Raw genomic sequence first — 17,670 nt, 5'->3', positions numbered from 1 at the left:
TGTGTGAATCTTCATCTACCTTTATTGAAAAGAACTAATTTGTCTTCAACTAACAGTGTCTTCTGCATTAACTAACCCATTAATGAACTATGCCTCCTGTGAGTATTTTTCAGTAACTGGGCTGTTTCCACCTTCATTGTTGGGATGAGGAAGCACCACATATGTGCACTCAACCATTACACACGCACGCACGCACGCACGCACGCACGCACGCACGCACACACACACACACATATATACAGGTCCAACTCCCTGGTATCCGAGTTACACGTCCCAGCCCTAACTGATACTTTGACAAAATACGTTGTGTTGCGTTATCTTTTCCCATGTGAATATATACCTGTTCAGTAACTGGGCTGCTGCTGTTCTCCCTTTCACTGTAGGATGAGGAAGCACCATATATGTGCAGTCAACCATTATATATACCCGTTCGGGAACTTCCCATCATATTATTGCTTAGACTATGTCGGAAATGTCAACCTTTGTAATATGAGGGGCACAACCACTCGCAGAATAATCTTACTCGTTCATAAGATAAATAAAAACTTGATGATGATTTGGATATTTTATGTGCGCTTTACTGATGTCCTGATTTATGAACGATATGTGGATACATTCACTAATTATACTGTCTTAGCCATGTCTTCTTCAAGTTCTAAGGTATGGCTAGGTAGCCGAGGACCAGTGCTTGATTATGTCACATGGATACAATGTGTGAAGCCTTCTGTCGTGGTCACCGCGGTGATACTGCTGGAATATTGCTAAAAGTGGAGGTAAACAATACTCACTCACTCCATAGTGGCTGACGTCATTATCAAACATTTTGAAGATTTACACATTAGAAACCACTCATGTGGATGTCAACGTCTTTATTAGGAATACACCGCTGAAGTTTACATAAAACATCGATAATGAATCACATCTTAATTTGCATCATATATTAACTTGCAAATTGTTGAGATGTTTGGACAGACGGATATGTAGTTGGGTGTGTTATTTTGTATGCTTTAAACAGTATAACATCATGTAGGATCAACTGACAGTTCTTTTGAAACCTCAAGGGAGAAGTAATAACAGTTTAACATGCAATTCCAAGTTTGAAATATAGCATTCATTATAATCAGTGATCTTGGGTCAAACTGATGTTTGTTTACGACCTGTAATCAGTTGACATCGACCGTTTCTTGTCTAATTCTCCTCCTTACAATTTGGCTCCGAGCACCCGCTGAAGTAGCTTGCGGCTGCCCCGCCGGCCACGCCCATGATTACTTTCGTTCCTACAGCTACACCAGCAGCCCCTGTGATTAGACAAAATTACTTGATAATGGAAGATCATAGTAGATCATGGAAGATCATGATAACATGTATTTGATTTACCAAGGTCAAAGGAAAAATGTAAGAACGTGATTAATTAACTAATACAAGTGTCTGAACAGTAAACCCAGCCCATGAAAACCTGATCTTAACAGTATGATACTTACTGTGGCAGTGGACATATTAGATATATATTGTATGGCTGATGATTGTTAGTGGCAGCAGATGAGGCAGTAATAAAGTCTTGAGCTTTTGAAGTGGTCGGTGGCAGCTCGTATATCTACATTGAGTGAGTCGCACGCACTCACACATACACACATTCCTTTGGGGGGAAAAGATAAAATTCAAGTGGGATAGCAGCTGTCAGACTGCTGTCAGAACATCCTCAACAAATCCGTCAACGCTTGATATATGGGCACTGCCAGACTGCTCGATGTGGTATATTCTGCATAACTGTTTCTCTCTCGCACTAAGACTTTGGTGAGTTTGCGATATTATATTTTGTGACCCACTAACTTAGATTTTGTCTCATTTGTATTACATTTGAAATCGGTATTGTGAAATTGACTCGTGACATTGTATAAGTTGCTCTCTTTGCTTAATAATACAATATTTGAATGTTTTAGACTTGCTTTTTATCTGTTTTGCTGGTTCACAGGGGATTTCCTACACCTTTTGTCACGGCAAATTTTGAACCGTAACACTTATATTGTCTTGTTGGTGGGAATGGTACATTTTAAATGTTAGCTCTGTGTGCAGGAAGGGGACCTGGGGTCCCAAACACACTATCCCGATCATTACTGGTGGTCACCACGTAACAATACACTGAGGGTCGATCAAGATTGATCAATGAATTACCGCACATACCATGCAAATGTTCTTCCTCTCATGATATGATGAAAATAGCACAATATTTGGATTAGACCTACTGGCTAGCGAACAGTTATCGCCACATAAGTGCTATTGCTAGTACATCAGTGTCACACATGCGCACTTCCGCTCAGTTACAATTCCGGTATTTTTGATGACGGTGTTTCACAACAACAAAGGACAGCTAAACAAAGTTTTTCACGTCAAGCAGCATAAGAGTAAAATAAAGTTATGAACACTATAAAAAATTAACTTAGTCGGGGGATGCCCCACGTCCTATATAAAAGCAAGTTCAAATCCATAAGTCAATAATTGTTTCATCCCCTATCAGTCTACTGTGAAAGAAACGCTCAAATAGTCACACAATCAATTATTCGAGGTTATTGTATGACATTAATATATATTATTTTACGAATGTCATGAGAAATACGTAATGGCGATAACTGTTACAGTTAGTTGTGAGAAAACATCTTTGTATGCTGCCATGATTCCCTTCCGCCGCGTTATATAAGAACATAATCGGCGGCAGTAAACACGCTGGACACAATGGTGTATAGCTAATTAAGTTTCATAATTAATTCTGTGTCACTGATTTAACGAACGGCGGAATAAGTGTTTTGTAAATACCGCTAAAATATGACGATAACTGTAACAGTTACGTTTACGTTTATGAGGGTTGCTCATATAGAAACAGACAGGTATCAGAGTCACTGCTGTTTTCCTGACCACTCAGGGTCTACTCCACTGAAGTCATGTAGATCATTATAACAGTCCGTTACAGACAGTTCGCTATTTGTTACGAGGGAGGGATGCAGAGAAAGGGACAGCCAGGTGTTCGAAAAGCACGTGCACAAGTGCCGACAAAGTTATTGATTCATCACCCTCTGCTGTGCCGTGTCCATTCTTTCTCGAACACCTGGCTGTCCCTTTCTTTGCACTCCTCCCTCGTAACAAATAGTGAACTGTGTCAATATTTCAATGCTAGTTTGTTCGACAATGTTTTGATTTTTAGAGCTTAAATTTTGCAAAAAGACACTCACACAGATGGTCTGATGTTTTGATCATAATCGGCGTGTCATTGAGGACTTTATGTTTATTAGTTTTCGAATTAAGCTGCAATTCATCGGTTCGGTTTTGAGCCAAACGGACTGTACCTGCCGACTGTGCTGCTGCAACGACCCCCGCGCCAACTCCCGTCGTCGCCGCTGTTGACATCGCACTTGCTGCCATGGAGCCTGCTGCAATTCCTCCTCCTGTGAACCCCATTGATGCGAGCCCAGCTCCAAGGACAACTGGCCCAAGTACCGCCCCTGCTACAGTTCCACCAACAAGAGCTGGACCCCAGCACCACGGGTCACCCCAGAAACTGTTCTCGTTGTCCTCTTGAATAAATATTTCATGCATTAGGATTCCTGTTCCATATTGTATTCGGAACTAAAGCACTGTCGGAAATAGAAAAAAAACCCAAAACAAACCAAACAAAAACGTTTACCCGTTACTCCGTATTCCGAAAAAAAATCCAGAATTGCAAACAACACATGTTGAAATAACTCACATCGACCTTCAGTGGAATAGGTGATAGGATATTTAGAAAGACACGTAATTTATGGACAAAACATTGAAAAATGTACCCTCTCTGTTTTTGCTTTTGAGACGACCCCTCCTAACTGCTTGTTTTTATAGTGATAGTGACACACCATTGTAGGTACATCCTTAATAGTTTCAGTTATTTAAGTTCTTAATTGTTTGCGTATACTATGATTTATAATGAAGCTATGTCTACTTTCAAACTGGGCATTTAAGACGCATGTTTTGTAATACAATATCATGGCACAATAATTTGTGTAAATCCATGGTCTGTTTGAAAATCGCTTTGTAACATATTTCACATATTGACAACATAGACTGTAGATAGAAATGCGACGGTTTTTTCTGTTTCCAACAGTGCTTCGTGATGTATATTTAATGGTGTTATCTGGATATCTATGAAAACCGATTTGGTAAATATTTTCTTATAGGATCTTAGAAACAAGAATGTGTTTCATAACTGTCGATCATTAAGGTGCATGACACAAGCTGATTCAATCATGCATTCTGATTCGACTTTGACCCAGGCGATGACCTTGACCTTGAGGTTTCTTGAACTTTCAAGCCATCGTTGACACTTTCCAGAGGACAAAACTGACAACCTCGATCACAAATTTCAGCTACAAACATGCGAGAACATTCTAGTTCTGGGAGAGGTAGTTTACATTGTCTTTGTTCAATATGCTCACATTGGTTTAAAGGGGCACTGATGCGGAGCGAATAATGCTTCTCGCCAACGGTCTAATTACGAAAGCAGACCGCAAATTGGTCAGCGCCCACTCCTTCGACCGTGACGGACAAAGGAACTGGGCTCCTGTCCATATTAGCAAAATTTCTTCACTTCAGTCAGGAGGCCGGATGCCCATCACATGCCATTTGTTTAAAAATATCCATGGTATTCCTTGTCTGATCGTAACCATATATCCCAGCAGTGTAGCTCTTTTCGGATGCTTGGATGGTATACTTACTGATCCAATTTAATCATATTTCTGTGTTTTTAACCTCGATATTTAATCATGTTACATGAAAATATGATGTCTACAGGCACGTAGCAAGCCATTTGTTTCAGTACGGAAGATTGCAAAGCTTTATAGTTAGGTAGTTTTGAGTGTTGGTTCAGCTGTGATAGCAAATAGCATACGTAAATTTTGGTAGCTATGGTAGCTACAATGGTTTATTATTTATGATAATAAAACACACAGTTGATTTATTTGAATTCGTAAACAAAAAAACGATGACCTTGGCTTTGGTAGAGAAATCTGAAAATTGTCTTACGTAAAAAACACCTTATTTCACTTATTTACCAAAGTACACAGCAAATGCCTGTGTGTATTCCTTATGTAACGAAATTCCGTCGGTATCCTCAAAACAGTTTCGGCCCATAAGTGTTTTCAGGCTGCATGCGACACAGAGATTACATCTTCCTTGCTGTAACTCGCGCTTGATGGTGTAAACCTACACGTGTTATTTGTCATCATTCTCTGGATGGTCAATTCATGAATTCATAGCAGGTATAATTAGTAGCAACACCACTCGGTTACTCAACAAAGGTTCCCATTTGGCATTTCTCCTGTCTGGAGTAAATACTCAACATTATAAATTAAGGTCTGTAATGGCAAATGTATTGTATGTTATGTAATATGTGCATGTAAGTGATGCAAGAGGGTCTATCAGCTGAGTTACAAAAACAAACATCGATCAAAGGATTAACCGATAACACACTGATTGATTAATTACTTTTATCTTCTAGCGGATTTGTCAAAAGGCAGTGTGTGTAGATGACTACACCCTGTCGTAAAGTGTGAGTGCAAAAACAACATCCTCCCTTCAAAGAATTAACCACCCTTGCGTTGATTGATTGATTGCTCAATATTGGTCAATTAAATTACTTAGAATAGTGGACATCATACAATTAGTTGCCAGGTGTGCTATCTTGGGAGACCAATGAGAGGTTTATCTAGTTTTCACCAACGAAAGACGTGAAACGATGTGTTACTTTTTCGCAAATGAGACAGTTGTAAGACACGCGACACAGAGCAGGATTATTTACCAGCTGCAGATGAATGGAATACGATTTCTTTTACGTGGATATTGATGGATACATTCCTGAACAAGGTAGTAGCCTGACACTGTTGTTATAAAATTAGTCTGTTTTACATTCATTATTTGCATTTTGTTTTAATTTATTTGTTGTAGCATTCAGCAGAATCTGTATGACAGAAAACACACACTAGATCGCGTATGTGTGTGAAATAGGATCCACATTGGCAATCTATACAATGTATAAATGTTGCTGTTATGTTAGAAATTTACTATGAGTATAAGCAAATCGTGTGTTCTTTTATTAATTTTCAGAATCATACAAATATGACAATAAACTAATTAGGGTTATGAGACAAAATATAGAGACGTACATTGGCTTCGTTATTTTTCCGTCCTAATAGTTTTTTACCATTTCTACCACTGGCAGATGATTAACCTTCAAAGTGTTTCATTTGTTTTCATAATACATTTGTAATGAAGTACAAATGACTTCACCTCAGTTGATCTGTCTATAATTAAACTATCAATTGCGCTTACGGACTGCGCAGCAGAGGTCACGAACCAGTCACGAATTCTGGGATATCATCCGGGTACTCACGGGAAAAAAACAATAACAAAAGTTTACACCAGTCCACGGAAATTGCTCCGCATCAGTGCCCCTTTAAGAATGGATCAATCATTCTATATGCCACATGTTTTGTTTATAGTTTACAGTTTATCATCAGAACCCGTGAAGGTACCGGTTAGAACAGGCATTCAGCAACCCATGTTGACCATTAAAGGCGACTATGCCTGTTGTAGGAGGGGGATCGGATGGTCAGGCTCGCTGACTTGGTTGACACAAGTCATCGGTTCCCATTTGCGCAGATCGATGGTGTTGATAACGGGATTGTCTGGTCCAGACTCGATTATTTACAGACCGCCAGCATACAGCTGGAATGTTGCTGAGTGCGGCGCAAAACTAAACTCACTCACGCACTTTATCATCAGACTGACAAACTGTGCCGGTTAACCCATGTTTCATCAAAAGTGCCCCCATGACTTTGTCCTTATATAAAACTGTGACACTGTGTGCCGGTAAGTGAGTCATTTAGCATTAAGTCAAATCATAATCAGTGTTAAAATATACCACTAGCCTCTGACTTCAAAACATCCCGTTACTATATTTGGTGGAGTTATTGCAGCAGTGGGCAGAACAGGTTGTTATCACAGAATGCGCATGTCTGTCGCGTACACTTCCGGGGACCCGTAAAGTGCAGTTTACCCACGCCTCATTGATTTATCTGATAATTTGCATGTATGACGGTAGCGGTAATGGTATGTGCCTAGATAAAAAAGGGCAACTACAGTTTAGTTAAATCTGACAAACGGGATGTCTAACTTATGGGAGTAAAGCAACTTAGCTTCTCTCAGTGTATTAGCATGGCCTGTTGCACGCCGAGATGTGACCGATCAGCGTTGTACCACTCACACATGAACGGACTGATTAGTCTGGCTGTCCAGTTCAAAAGTCGAAATAGGCCGTATCGTGTGACAGATATGTTCCCAAAGGATATTGCCATTAAACGCGCTCTGTTGGGAACATAAAATGCACATTCTGCATCCCCATTACACCCTGACTTTGACTTTAAGAAAAGCTTGAATATTGTCAGTAGGACAGAACATGTCCTCTGTGCAATTCTCCACACACTGCAGATAAAATAGACTATATGTTAAGATGTATTCAGCTTTTGAAACAGAACGTCGTCATTACATATATGAATTGTATTGTAAATAGCCAAATATGCGCAAATATAAACGCTTAAATTATCAGAAGGAAAATGTCAGAATTGAAGAATTTGTTCAAATATATAAATATTGTTTATAAGAGGTGAAAATAACATATCACTCTGATATCACCATTCTTGTCTGTTTATGTAGTATATTTATATCTTTCTCTCTTGTACCATCGTGAGTGGTTTTGAAAAAATATGCTTGTCTTGTATAGTACAGCCGAACATTGTGGAGGAAGCTGCTTCCTAACTGAGCATGACAGGTGCGTGTGGGGGTCCTCTTACCTTTGCCACGGACGCCCAGACCGCTGATGAGGAGCAGATAACATACGACGTACATTCGCAACATCTTGTTACAAGCGATTGTAATTAGTCTGTGAATGAAAGATAGTGCAGTTATAGAAAACTTTACTTAACTAAACATTACGATGTCCGATCACGTTATTCAATGTGATGAGTTGCTTTTCGCTTCTGAAACCATTCCACAACACTGACATCTACGTTGATGTTACGTATCAACTCACTACTGTCACGAAACTGCACACAATACATCGAACTGAACATAATAATTAACAAGCCTGACAACCTCGACCCTAAAGAAGATGACGACAACAGGTTGCAACTGGAAACAGCTCTGACTATATTTTCCAGTTAGAGTGTTCTAAATTGATGTACAATGTCTAACTCATGACCAAATCAACTCGGTAGGTAAACCAGCATCTCTCAACAACTGAATGCAGAACCTGTTCTTTCAAAACAAAACAAAATATAAAACGGAAGAAAAAGTAGTCTTCAAGTGACTCTGACACGGTGAGAGGCGACACACTTAGGACCATGCTGAACATCAGGTAAAACATTCTCTAGATAATGTTTATACGCCCCCAAATTACTAACGTGTTCTTACAAGTCCAGCCTCCGACTCGACACCCGTTATAGCGACCATATTGTCAAGGCTTGGTCAGCTTGACGCGAAGATCTCTAAACTGGACTTTATCGAAAAAAATATATCAGACATCACGTGCAATGTCGCTAGGCTTGAAATCAAAATACAAGACTTGGATGGTGTGAAAACGCGGGTTCTCGAATCTGCCAAAATTGACTTATACATGAGTACATCTTTCGATGATTTAAACTGAAAATGCAGGTTGATATAGAGCATTTACAAAATGAGATTCTCAAAGAATCCATTAAAAACCATCTCGACCTCGATACAGACCAGTTACACCTCAAAAGAGTTCACAAGATCGGCAGACCAGGCCTGGAGAGGGATCACCCCGCAGACCCTGCGCCCTGGTAGCGACGTTCTTGTTTACACACCAGAGAAATCTCGTCAAATTGGCAGGGAAAATGTTAAGCAACACACACAATATTCCATCTCTGAACAATTTCCGGATGAAGTGAACCAATACAGACGCGGTGTCCTGATCCCTGCCTTGAAGGAGGCGAAGAGACAGCACAGAAGCGTGTTTATCAATATTAACAAATTATACATTGACAACGTGCTTCAAACGTAAGTGCCCCCAACCCCGTATCGCCCCAACCCCGCATCGCTCCACCCCGTATCGCCCCACCTAAGAATCGTGGTTGTGACCCTAACAACCAGACTGTAATGCCATCCCAGTCTTTAACAATTCCTCCCGATTTACCAACAACTGTTTATGTTAACGGTGATGATGGTGGACTTTGAGCACTAAGACATCTAATGAATCATGTAACAGGTGTAACAATACTGACACAGGTAATACAGGTGATACAGGTGATTCTGTAGGTTACACGTGCTACTGGCGATGACAGCTTTCCAAATGCTACTGATTTACATGACAGATCTGCAAAAGTCAATGGCCAGTGACACTACCACTATTGATAACATGGATGTTGATATCACTGAAGTAAATGTCGATGATGTTGTTAATGAAGTTGAAGGGAATGACAATGGTGTTGATGACAATGATGGTGACGAAGATGATGTTATGAATGATGGTGATAGTACAACTACTGTAACTTGCCTCTGTAGATGTATGTAAGCTTAGCAAAAGATTACAGCATAATGCATTCTTATACCAGACTACAGAAAATCACATTGTAGGGTTTCAGGAGACAAACTGATTTTCTGGATGAGACTGATATTTAATTAGGAACATCTGTTTGATTAGGAATTGCGGTTAGAGACAATCTTAAGGGTTATATATCTATTGTAGGAGATCAGAGATGTTGTATGGGTCAGAGAATGTCAGTCATTTCTAAATATTGATTACGATTTGAACCTTAGTTGTATATATATACCCCCAGAATGTTCAAGATATGTGCATCATGGTGTATTTACAGAACTTGAGACCACCCTGGTTCCCGGGCCTCTCACTAATACTGAGGCCCTCAATAGGCCCGGGAATCAGAATAAACTCGAGACAACAATCCTTAATTTTGCTTCAATACGTGATTATAACACACCTAACCAATTTTTTAACAATATGTTCTTCTTCTTCCAAAAAATATATTCTACTCAATTTTGAAGTTTAGAACATCTAGCCATAAACTACCAATTGAGACTGGTCGATGATTGGGCATTCCACGTGAAGATCGACAATGTCCACTTTGTGTATCAAACGCTGTTGGAAACCAGTTTCTCTGCTTGTTTAGATGTAAAACTTTTCTCCAATTGCGATGTAATCAAATAAGCTCCGCCCACTCCTGAATAGTTATGATTTCTGTGCACTAAAGACCATTTTGTGTTTAAGGACACACAGAAGACAGACCCTGAACACTACATACCTAGAATCCCCAGATTATCCACCTTTAAGGAGCTCTTGTCTATTACCAGCATAAGCGACCTTAAGGGCCTTTTAAAATTATTGAATCATATATTTAACGCATTTAAATAAATAAAATATCATTGCTATCTTATATCTTGCTATCGTGTAAGCTGCTGTCTTGTATATTATGTAGATGTATATACGGTTATCTAATGCACCGCTGTTGGCCGTTTCTAGAGAATAAAGAGTTTTAGTTTGAGCCAATCAACTTTCTTATCCTGTATACAATATCTGTTTTCAACCCCTTCTACTGTATAAATAATTCCCTATTGTATTAACAGATCATGTATATAATCACCCAAATTATTTGTTTGACATTATAATTAATGTCGGAACGCTGCCTATGTAGAATAAATAAGGTTACATATCGATATAAATTGTCCTCCTCATCATAACTTGCACCATGATAAAGTGAGTTTAGCGGAAATTGTTCGAATGTCCAGTAAAATAACTAAGAAAAACTAGAAGGCCAGTGTTGACTAGTAAGTAATGAATGACTTACCCGAACAGCCTTATGTCTACCACTTCTCTTCTGCGTGTGTTGCGGTGTTATCAAGCGCTCGGCTTTTATATAGTTGCTATACCGATGACGTAAGGTAAACAGTTAATGTATGCGCTACGTGGCACGATAAGGAATTTTCCCAAAGGTGCTTGTACTTACTAGAAACCGTGCTACTTTCACTTTCATTTCTGGAACTATGTGTTTGGACTAAACAATTACTAATTCAATTCTTTTATTCTCATAAACGCCCTTGGTGGTACAAGAGTATGTATTGTATGTATACACAAATACAAAATCAGATTCAAAATCCAAATGGCAGCAAAACAGCATACTAACATCTTTTTCTGACAAGAGATGATTGATGTAGAATACATTTTAGTAGATTCACTATGTCTTGAGAAGTTTCTACAGATACCATTTTCGTGCACTTTGTTTTATTGGAAAAAGGTGTAAGATGGGTAGGTAGATATTGTTTCCTCAAAGTGTCTACGGGTAATTCAGCTTGACCTGATCAACTGTTTGCTAATGCATTTGGTGACAGTGTCAATACTGGTTGGGTCTATTATTGTGAAGGTGTGTGCCTTGTCAGGTAACTGTCAACCTGTCCGAACAAGGTCACCGTTTGACATCTCAGTGTCGAGAAATCGTCAGCAATGTCGTAACTTTCTTTAGCAATTAACTAATGATTTAATGGTTTAATGTTTTCTATTCTGACTTTTGGGCAGCCAGCAGCAGCAGTCAATCGGATTCGGAAAGTAGCTGACTTTACGCTGTAATGTTTGCTGTGAAGTAAAACCAACCTAGATATATTAAGGCTGTAAAACAATTTAATTAAAACATGAAATGATTTTCTTTTCAGAACAGTTATTTTCCGAGACAAGTTCTGTAACAGTTCCATGTTTCGCACGAACGCAACAATAACAATAGTAAGTTAACTCGACCAGCTGTCTGACCTCTCGGGTCATGCATATGTAGAGGAGCTGAAGTCAAGCTGAACAAACTGTAGTGCTTTACAATGAAAGATATAACGATTCTTGTCTGCGATGCTTTTAGAAGTGCATAGTTGACAAGTTCTCTCGCCCATTGGAATATTATACCTGCGACCAGTCTCAATATGTAAAGTCTAGTTACATGTTCTAAAAAATCTCAACAATGGCGATGAAGTACGTTTTGCAAAGGGTTGGGGGGAGCATCAAAATTAGGAAATGGCTTTAGATGTTGATAGTAAAGTCCCTTGGGGCTAGAATTAATGTCGTTGTGCCAGTTTGGGATAAAATGGTCTTTTGAGACCAGCCGCTGGGTTGTACAAATTGATGGAATTTCAAACACATACGTGAGTCCAGTATTGTCTAATATGTTATTAAAGTGCAAGAGCGAATGATTATCTTTTATTTGTACTACTTTGGAATGATAAATAACTGTAAATTAAGTTGGTAAGCTTAAAAACACCTTCACTTTCATTTCTGGGACTATGTGTGTTTGGTTTGTTGACGTCATCAGTTTTTGAACAGCTGGTAACTGTGAGAGCTAAAAAGCTTAATTGGCTAGGCAATTAACAATGTAAGGCGTGGCATCGTAGATCGAGAAGTTTTATTTGATCATCTGCTCATTCAGAGTGCGCAACTTTGGTCGAGAATAAACTGCAAACTGTTTGAGTCGGGTGTGCCTGGGCTGAGACTCGCTAACATTATTGTTAGTTATATACTGTATTATCTGTTGCTGTAAATCCCACGCCCATCACTGTTGTCCGTCATTGATCCACCCGACTCATACCCAATTTACCACGTTTGTGCTCGGTGTCTCGATAACGATAAGGCTCGACTCCCAAAAATGACTACTAGCTGTACGTCACTGAGAAAGAGTAGTCCCAGTATACCATATGAGCTATGAGTGTTGTTTTGGTCCCGTGTAGTAACCATTGACTGAACAGGTCACCTGCATTGTGTATTCATTGTTACATTTCACAGGAAACAGTCGTGCATTTCAACATGTCTGCATGGCTAACAATTTCGCATGGACTCCCATTTGAAAACGTTGACGTGACGTTGTGATAAACCGTCGATTTGACGCTAACGCAGTCTACGTTGTTCAGGTTCGAGTTATCGTTAATGGAGGAGTCGTTTGTCCAGAAGTACATAACGCACAAAACGGAAATTCCTTTCAATGTTTATTTGTCAAATTGCATGTTGTTTTTGTCGTGTGTTTTCTGAAGCTGTAGCTGAATAGCGAAGGAAGAATCTCAAAGTGAAGGTTTCACGGAAAACTGCATCGTGACACCAAGTTATTGTGAATTACAAAAGCAATGCTGTGTCATGACGTTACCTATTCAGCGCACATATCTACGCAATCAGTGCTGGGCTCAAGGTTCTAGGTTGTATGAGACAACTTGATAGATCAGTGCATATAGCAATAACCCAGCAATATCGGGTTACACCAGAAATGGCCTTCATACATTGTGCCGAATATTTTCAAGCCGGCGTCATATAACTAGAATATTGCTAGGACATTAAAACAAAAACAAAATATAGTTGTTGAAGTGCGAACATGCCATTTGTACTGAAACCCTTCATGAAATCAAAAACGAAAGCACAGCCCATAAAGTCCTTATAATATACTTAGTCAAAAAATAAACCTCACATTCTTCTTCACTAGGCACTAGAAAAGAACAAGAGATGGTAAGATGGTTAAATTATTACTATTTCAATGCTGAAATCTGTGTGATGTACTCGATACACTGACAGTGCCACAATCAGTTCCATTAGGCTGCACCGCCGTTCCAAAACATGGGTATACAGAATGTCAAGTCACAATATGCAGGTCGAGGTCGAGAATTGAGACTGGCAGCCCGCAACTGATTTCGAATGGTCTGTGAGGACAGTCGACCTTCAAACATCTCAGCACTGGTTCGTGTAGCCGACGTCACACGTGGACGACCCGACCTTTGGCGATCAGAAGTGGTGCCAGTTTGTTGTAGACGACCTCGCTGTACGACAGCTGCATCCAGTTGCTCTTGCGACGTCAACAACTGATCTTCCAGCTTGCAACATGCCAACGGCACGTTCAGGTTGCACATTTGACAATCGTGGCATTTAAAGTACCGTTAGAACTGTGGTTTAAAAGTGTTTGTCCAATTCTTGAGGCCAATGCAAACACGTGCAAATGAAGAAAACTTCGATGCGAGGATCACGTGATCGACTGCACGTGCAAAACCTGATTTGGCACTAACGTCATTTGCACGACAAATGGATGAGCTTGAGTGGGTTTCGCTAACGTTTTTCTAGAGTCGAAAGATAAGGTTCCCATTTCGGATACATACGTGTATCAACAGACAAAAAATATTCATTTTTAAAAATTACATTTTGTGAAGTTCCTTTTTTGACTCAGTATATATAATACGGTAGAGCTGAATCCCTGTCTCAAATAGTTCTTGAGCTCACCGACAGCCCAACCTACCTTTTCAGCTTATTTATTCAAAGCTGAATGAAGGGTGTGTGTTGAAAGGGTTACTTAAAAAATTAATAATTCGTCGGCTTTTGACCAGTAAGCTCTACTAATCATACTGCTCATGTGTGAGTGATTCTATGCTGATCGGTCGATTCTCGGCGTGCAACAAGCCATGTTAACACATTGGGAGAAGCTAAGTTCATTACTGTGGTTTAAATGAAATATTTTATAACCCGTACCTCTGTAAGACATTGGTTTCTCTCTTTTACGATCGAACAGATTCTCAAAGACCACTTTTTCCAGAAATGTCATTCCTCCATGACAGAGAGTTCCAAAGTTCCTTGAGATTATGGTCTGTGTAGTTTATGTACACGGAGCCTCGGATATTTGTTAAATATATCAACACGAGTTGATAAAGTGATATCAGTAGACACTTGGTTGAGATTCTCGACTCTTGGGGCCCCTCGATGGCAGAAAACGAGGCGACACCGCTCCAACCAGGGTAATGCGAGGAAAGCAAGAGAATGGTTTTGATATGTCACGTGTGTCAATCACTAAATGTTATTAAAATTGCATGCAATACAGCGAGTACCTCTACCTAGCTGTAACGCGTGTTTCTTGGTATAAACTTTCACGTTTTTTGTCATCGTTCACTTGATGATCACTTAATGAATTTATAACAGGTATAATTTGTGGCAACGCCGCTCAGATTACTCAACATAATAAATAAAGGTCTTATGTGGCAAGTGTATTACGTTAGATTTATTTCTTGTACATTTTTATTTTGAATCAAAGAGGTCATGTGTTTTCAGGCGTTAGTTTCTTAGGTAAATCGTTGAGATTATTTAATTAACAGACATTCACACAGTCTGGAAGAAGTAAGAATTTGAAAAAAATATTATAGCGTTTAGTTCATTCTCGTAAATTTGAGGTGAGCAGATATAAAAGTACAACAGGTATTCTGGGGAAAACGCTTAAACTGAAAAAAAATCTATCTGACACACTTTGGTCATTTTCCAAATGGTTTCATGAAACAGATTCGCTTATCACTCTGGCTGATTTCAAGGATCTTCTGGGGCGCCTGCTGTGTGTGTGTGTGTGAAACGTGTCGTGTCACTCATCTTTGGGGAACTCATGTTCTCATTTTTCATGCAATGGAAACACAATTAAATTCTGAACATGATCGTATTCAAATCTGTAGCCAAATGATGTTGTTTCTTCATTTTTCCGAATTTGAAATTGGTTTTGCCTTTTCATTGTGTGTCAGTATATGTTAGTTCCCAGCAACATGGTTTGGTTCAGTGTATGAGGAAATTCCGTAAACTCGGTTTAACTATTCAGAGGGGTACATGGACTATGAGCTATTTCGGCTACAAATTATGTGCAGACACAGAAAGAATAAGTGAGTGAGTATGGTTTTGCGGCACTTTTAGCAACACTCCAGCAACATCATGGCGGATGATCCCAGAAATGGCTTCGCACACTGAAGTCCTGTATCAGTTCGAACCCGGGTCTTTGGGTGATTCACGAAGTAAGCGTTATATTGACATACAAATCGATGAATCACATTTTACCTTCACTTTTGTCATTTGGCCTTTAGGATTCTACGAATGCCATTTGGACGCGCTCTCGCAACGTATCGTGCGATTAATGGAACAATGTCTAGAAGGCCTACACCTTAACTCTGATCTATCTTGAAGACTTGATAATATTTTCCATATGAAGTATTCCAGCGTATTCACGAATGTGGATTAAAACTAGCTACCAAGACGTGCAAGTTCTTCCGAGTGAGTGAGTGAGTTTAGTATTACGCCGTACTCAGCAATATTACAGCTATATGGTGGCGGTCTGTAAATAATCGAGACTGGACCAGACAATCCAGTGAGCAACAACATGAGCATCGATCTGTGCAATTGGGAACCGATGGCATGTGCCAACCACGTCAGTGAGCCTGACCACTCGATCCCGCTAGTCGCCTCTTACGACAAGCACAGTCGTCTTTTATGGCACGCATGTGTTGCTGAAGACCTATTCTACCCCGGGACCTTCACGGGTCATGTCATTAAAGATGAAGACCTTGACCTGAGGACATGTGAGAACAGAATGTGAGAGAATGGAGACGATCACAGGCTAAAGGCCAATCCCTAACAGAGATCATTGTACACTTAAGGAATGGAATATTAAATCGCGAGTTCACTGAATAGGTTCGCTTGGCAAGAGGTATGCCTATACCAACCAAAACACAACACAGCACCTGAGTAAAATAAACAAGGATGATCTGTACATGATCATTCAATAATAATATGTCACAATTATAGTTATCAATCTTCTTTCAAAGAACATAAACATCAAACGTGAATTCTTTATACATACTATATCAATCGCGATACACATTCAAAAGTATACAACGTAACGTCATTCTTAAATATGCTACATATCAAGGGCGTTTATACAACCTACATTGTACACAGTTACAAAACAGCTAAATATTAACAACGTGATACAATAGATAAACTTTACTAGACAGCCACCGCTGTGTTCGAAAGGCAGCGCTTGTTTGAAATGTAAACAAAGAAAAATTCCGATTTTACACTGCGTAACATTTTTGGAAATTTTCCCGCATCCAGCCGTGAAATCATTGCTTACAATGGCTCAATACGCTTAGAATATTCAGGGAAAGAATAACGTAGCAAGAAATAACAAATTAAACATAGATACAATGCAATCATTCGATAATTCACAAGAAACTGTCAAACTTTTAGTGCAGCGTGACGCCATGACTGACGCAAAAACACGCAGAACGACAAGCCGATATTTGCCGGCATTTCTGGCTTATTCCGTCATTTACAATGCAAACGATAAAGAAAAAAAACAATACACAGATAGTCAGAATAATTCTGATTACTTACAGCTCACATTTATGTACAAAAGATCCCTGAATCAAGAAAAGAGTCCTCATAAAATCTTGTGTACCCTTGTCAGCAAAGCCGCCATTTTGAAAGAAATCGGTCACCGGGAGTGATGTCACACGTCAACATTGTTGCACATATTAGGCAATATTTCTTTGAGGTGAATGTCGGTTGAACAAGAGTAAACACAATGGCCACATCATTCCGATTGCACTTTCAGTGGTGTGATGTATATTTTGCGTATCGATTATATATTTTTTCATGAAACTGATTTCAGAATCTACATATATCCATGTTCACCAACATATCATATGTGGATATAAGGTATGCGTTTTTATTCTTTGATTGTTTGAATAATATTTACATGGGAAATTGACTCAGTAAGTGTATTAAACCACATTTTAAGCCTCTACTTAAGT

The 17,670-nt window shown here is 39.4% G+C and overlaps 1 protein-coding gene across 1 annotated transcript; it reads right to left on the bottom strand.

Annotated features, from left to right (window-relative positions):
• Positions 1-854: 854 nt before the first annotated feature.
• On the bottom strand, positions 855-11,086 carry LOC137262124 (interferon alpha-inducible protein 27-like protein 2A). Its single transcript, XM_067799900.1, has 4 exons — positions 10,899-11,086; positions 7,872-7,960; positions 3,339-3,566; positions 855-1,298 (listed from the first exon to the last, which is right to left on the bottom strand). Exons 2-4 carry the CDS (start codon positions 7,933-7,935, stop codon positions 1,189-1,191), a joined length of 402 nt encoding a protein of 133 aa, XP_067656001.1. The 5' UTR covers positions 7,936-7,960; positions 10,899-11,086; the 3' UTR covers positions 855-1,188.
• Positions 11,087-17,670: the final 6,584 nt, after the last annotated feature.

Source organism: Haliotis asinina, chromosome 14 (assembly GCF_037392515.1).
Source record: "Haliotis asinina isolate JCU_RB_2024 chromosome 14, JCU_Hal_asi_v2, whole genome shotgun sequence".
Lineage (NCBI taxonomy): Eukaryota > Metazoa > Mollusca > Gastropoda > Lepetellida > Haliotidae > Haliotis > Haliotis asinina.
The sequence above is the reverse complement of the archived record's forward strand: the minus strand, read 5'-3'. Positions and strand labels throughout refer to the sequence as shown.

Coding starts and splice junctions, on each gene's coding strand:
- LOC137262124 (XM_067799900.1), bottom strand. CDS start 7,935: ATGTTGCGAATGTACGTCGTATGTTATCTGCTCCTCATCAGCGGTCTG. Junction 3,567..7,871: donor TCTGGGCGTCCGTGGCAAAG/GTAAGAGGACCC, acceptor TATTTATTCAAG/AGGACAACGAGAACAGTTTC. Junction 1,299..3,338: donor TGCAGCAGCACAGTCGGCAG/GTACAGTCCGTT, acceptor GTCTAATCACAG/GGGCTGCTGGTGTAGCTGTA.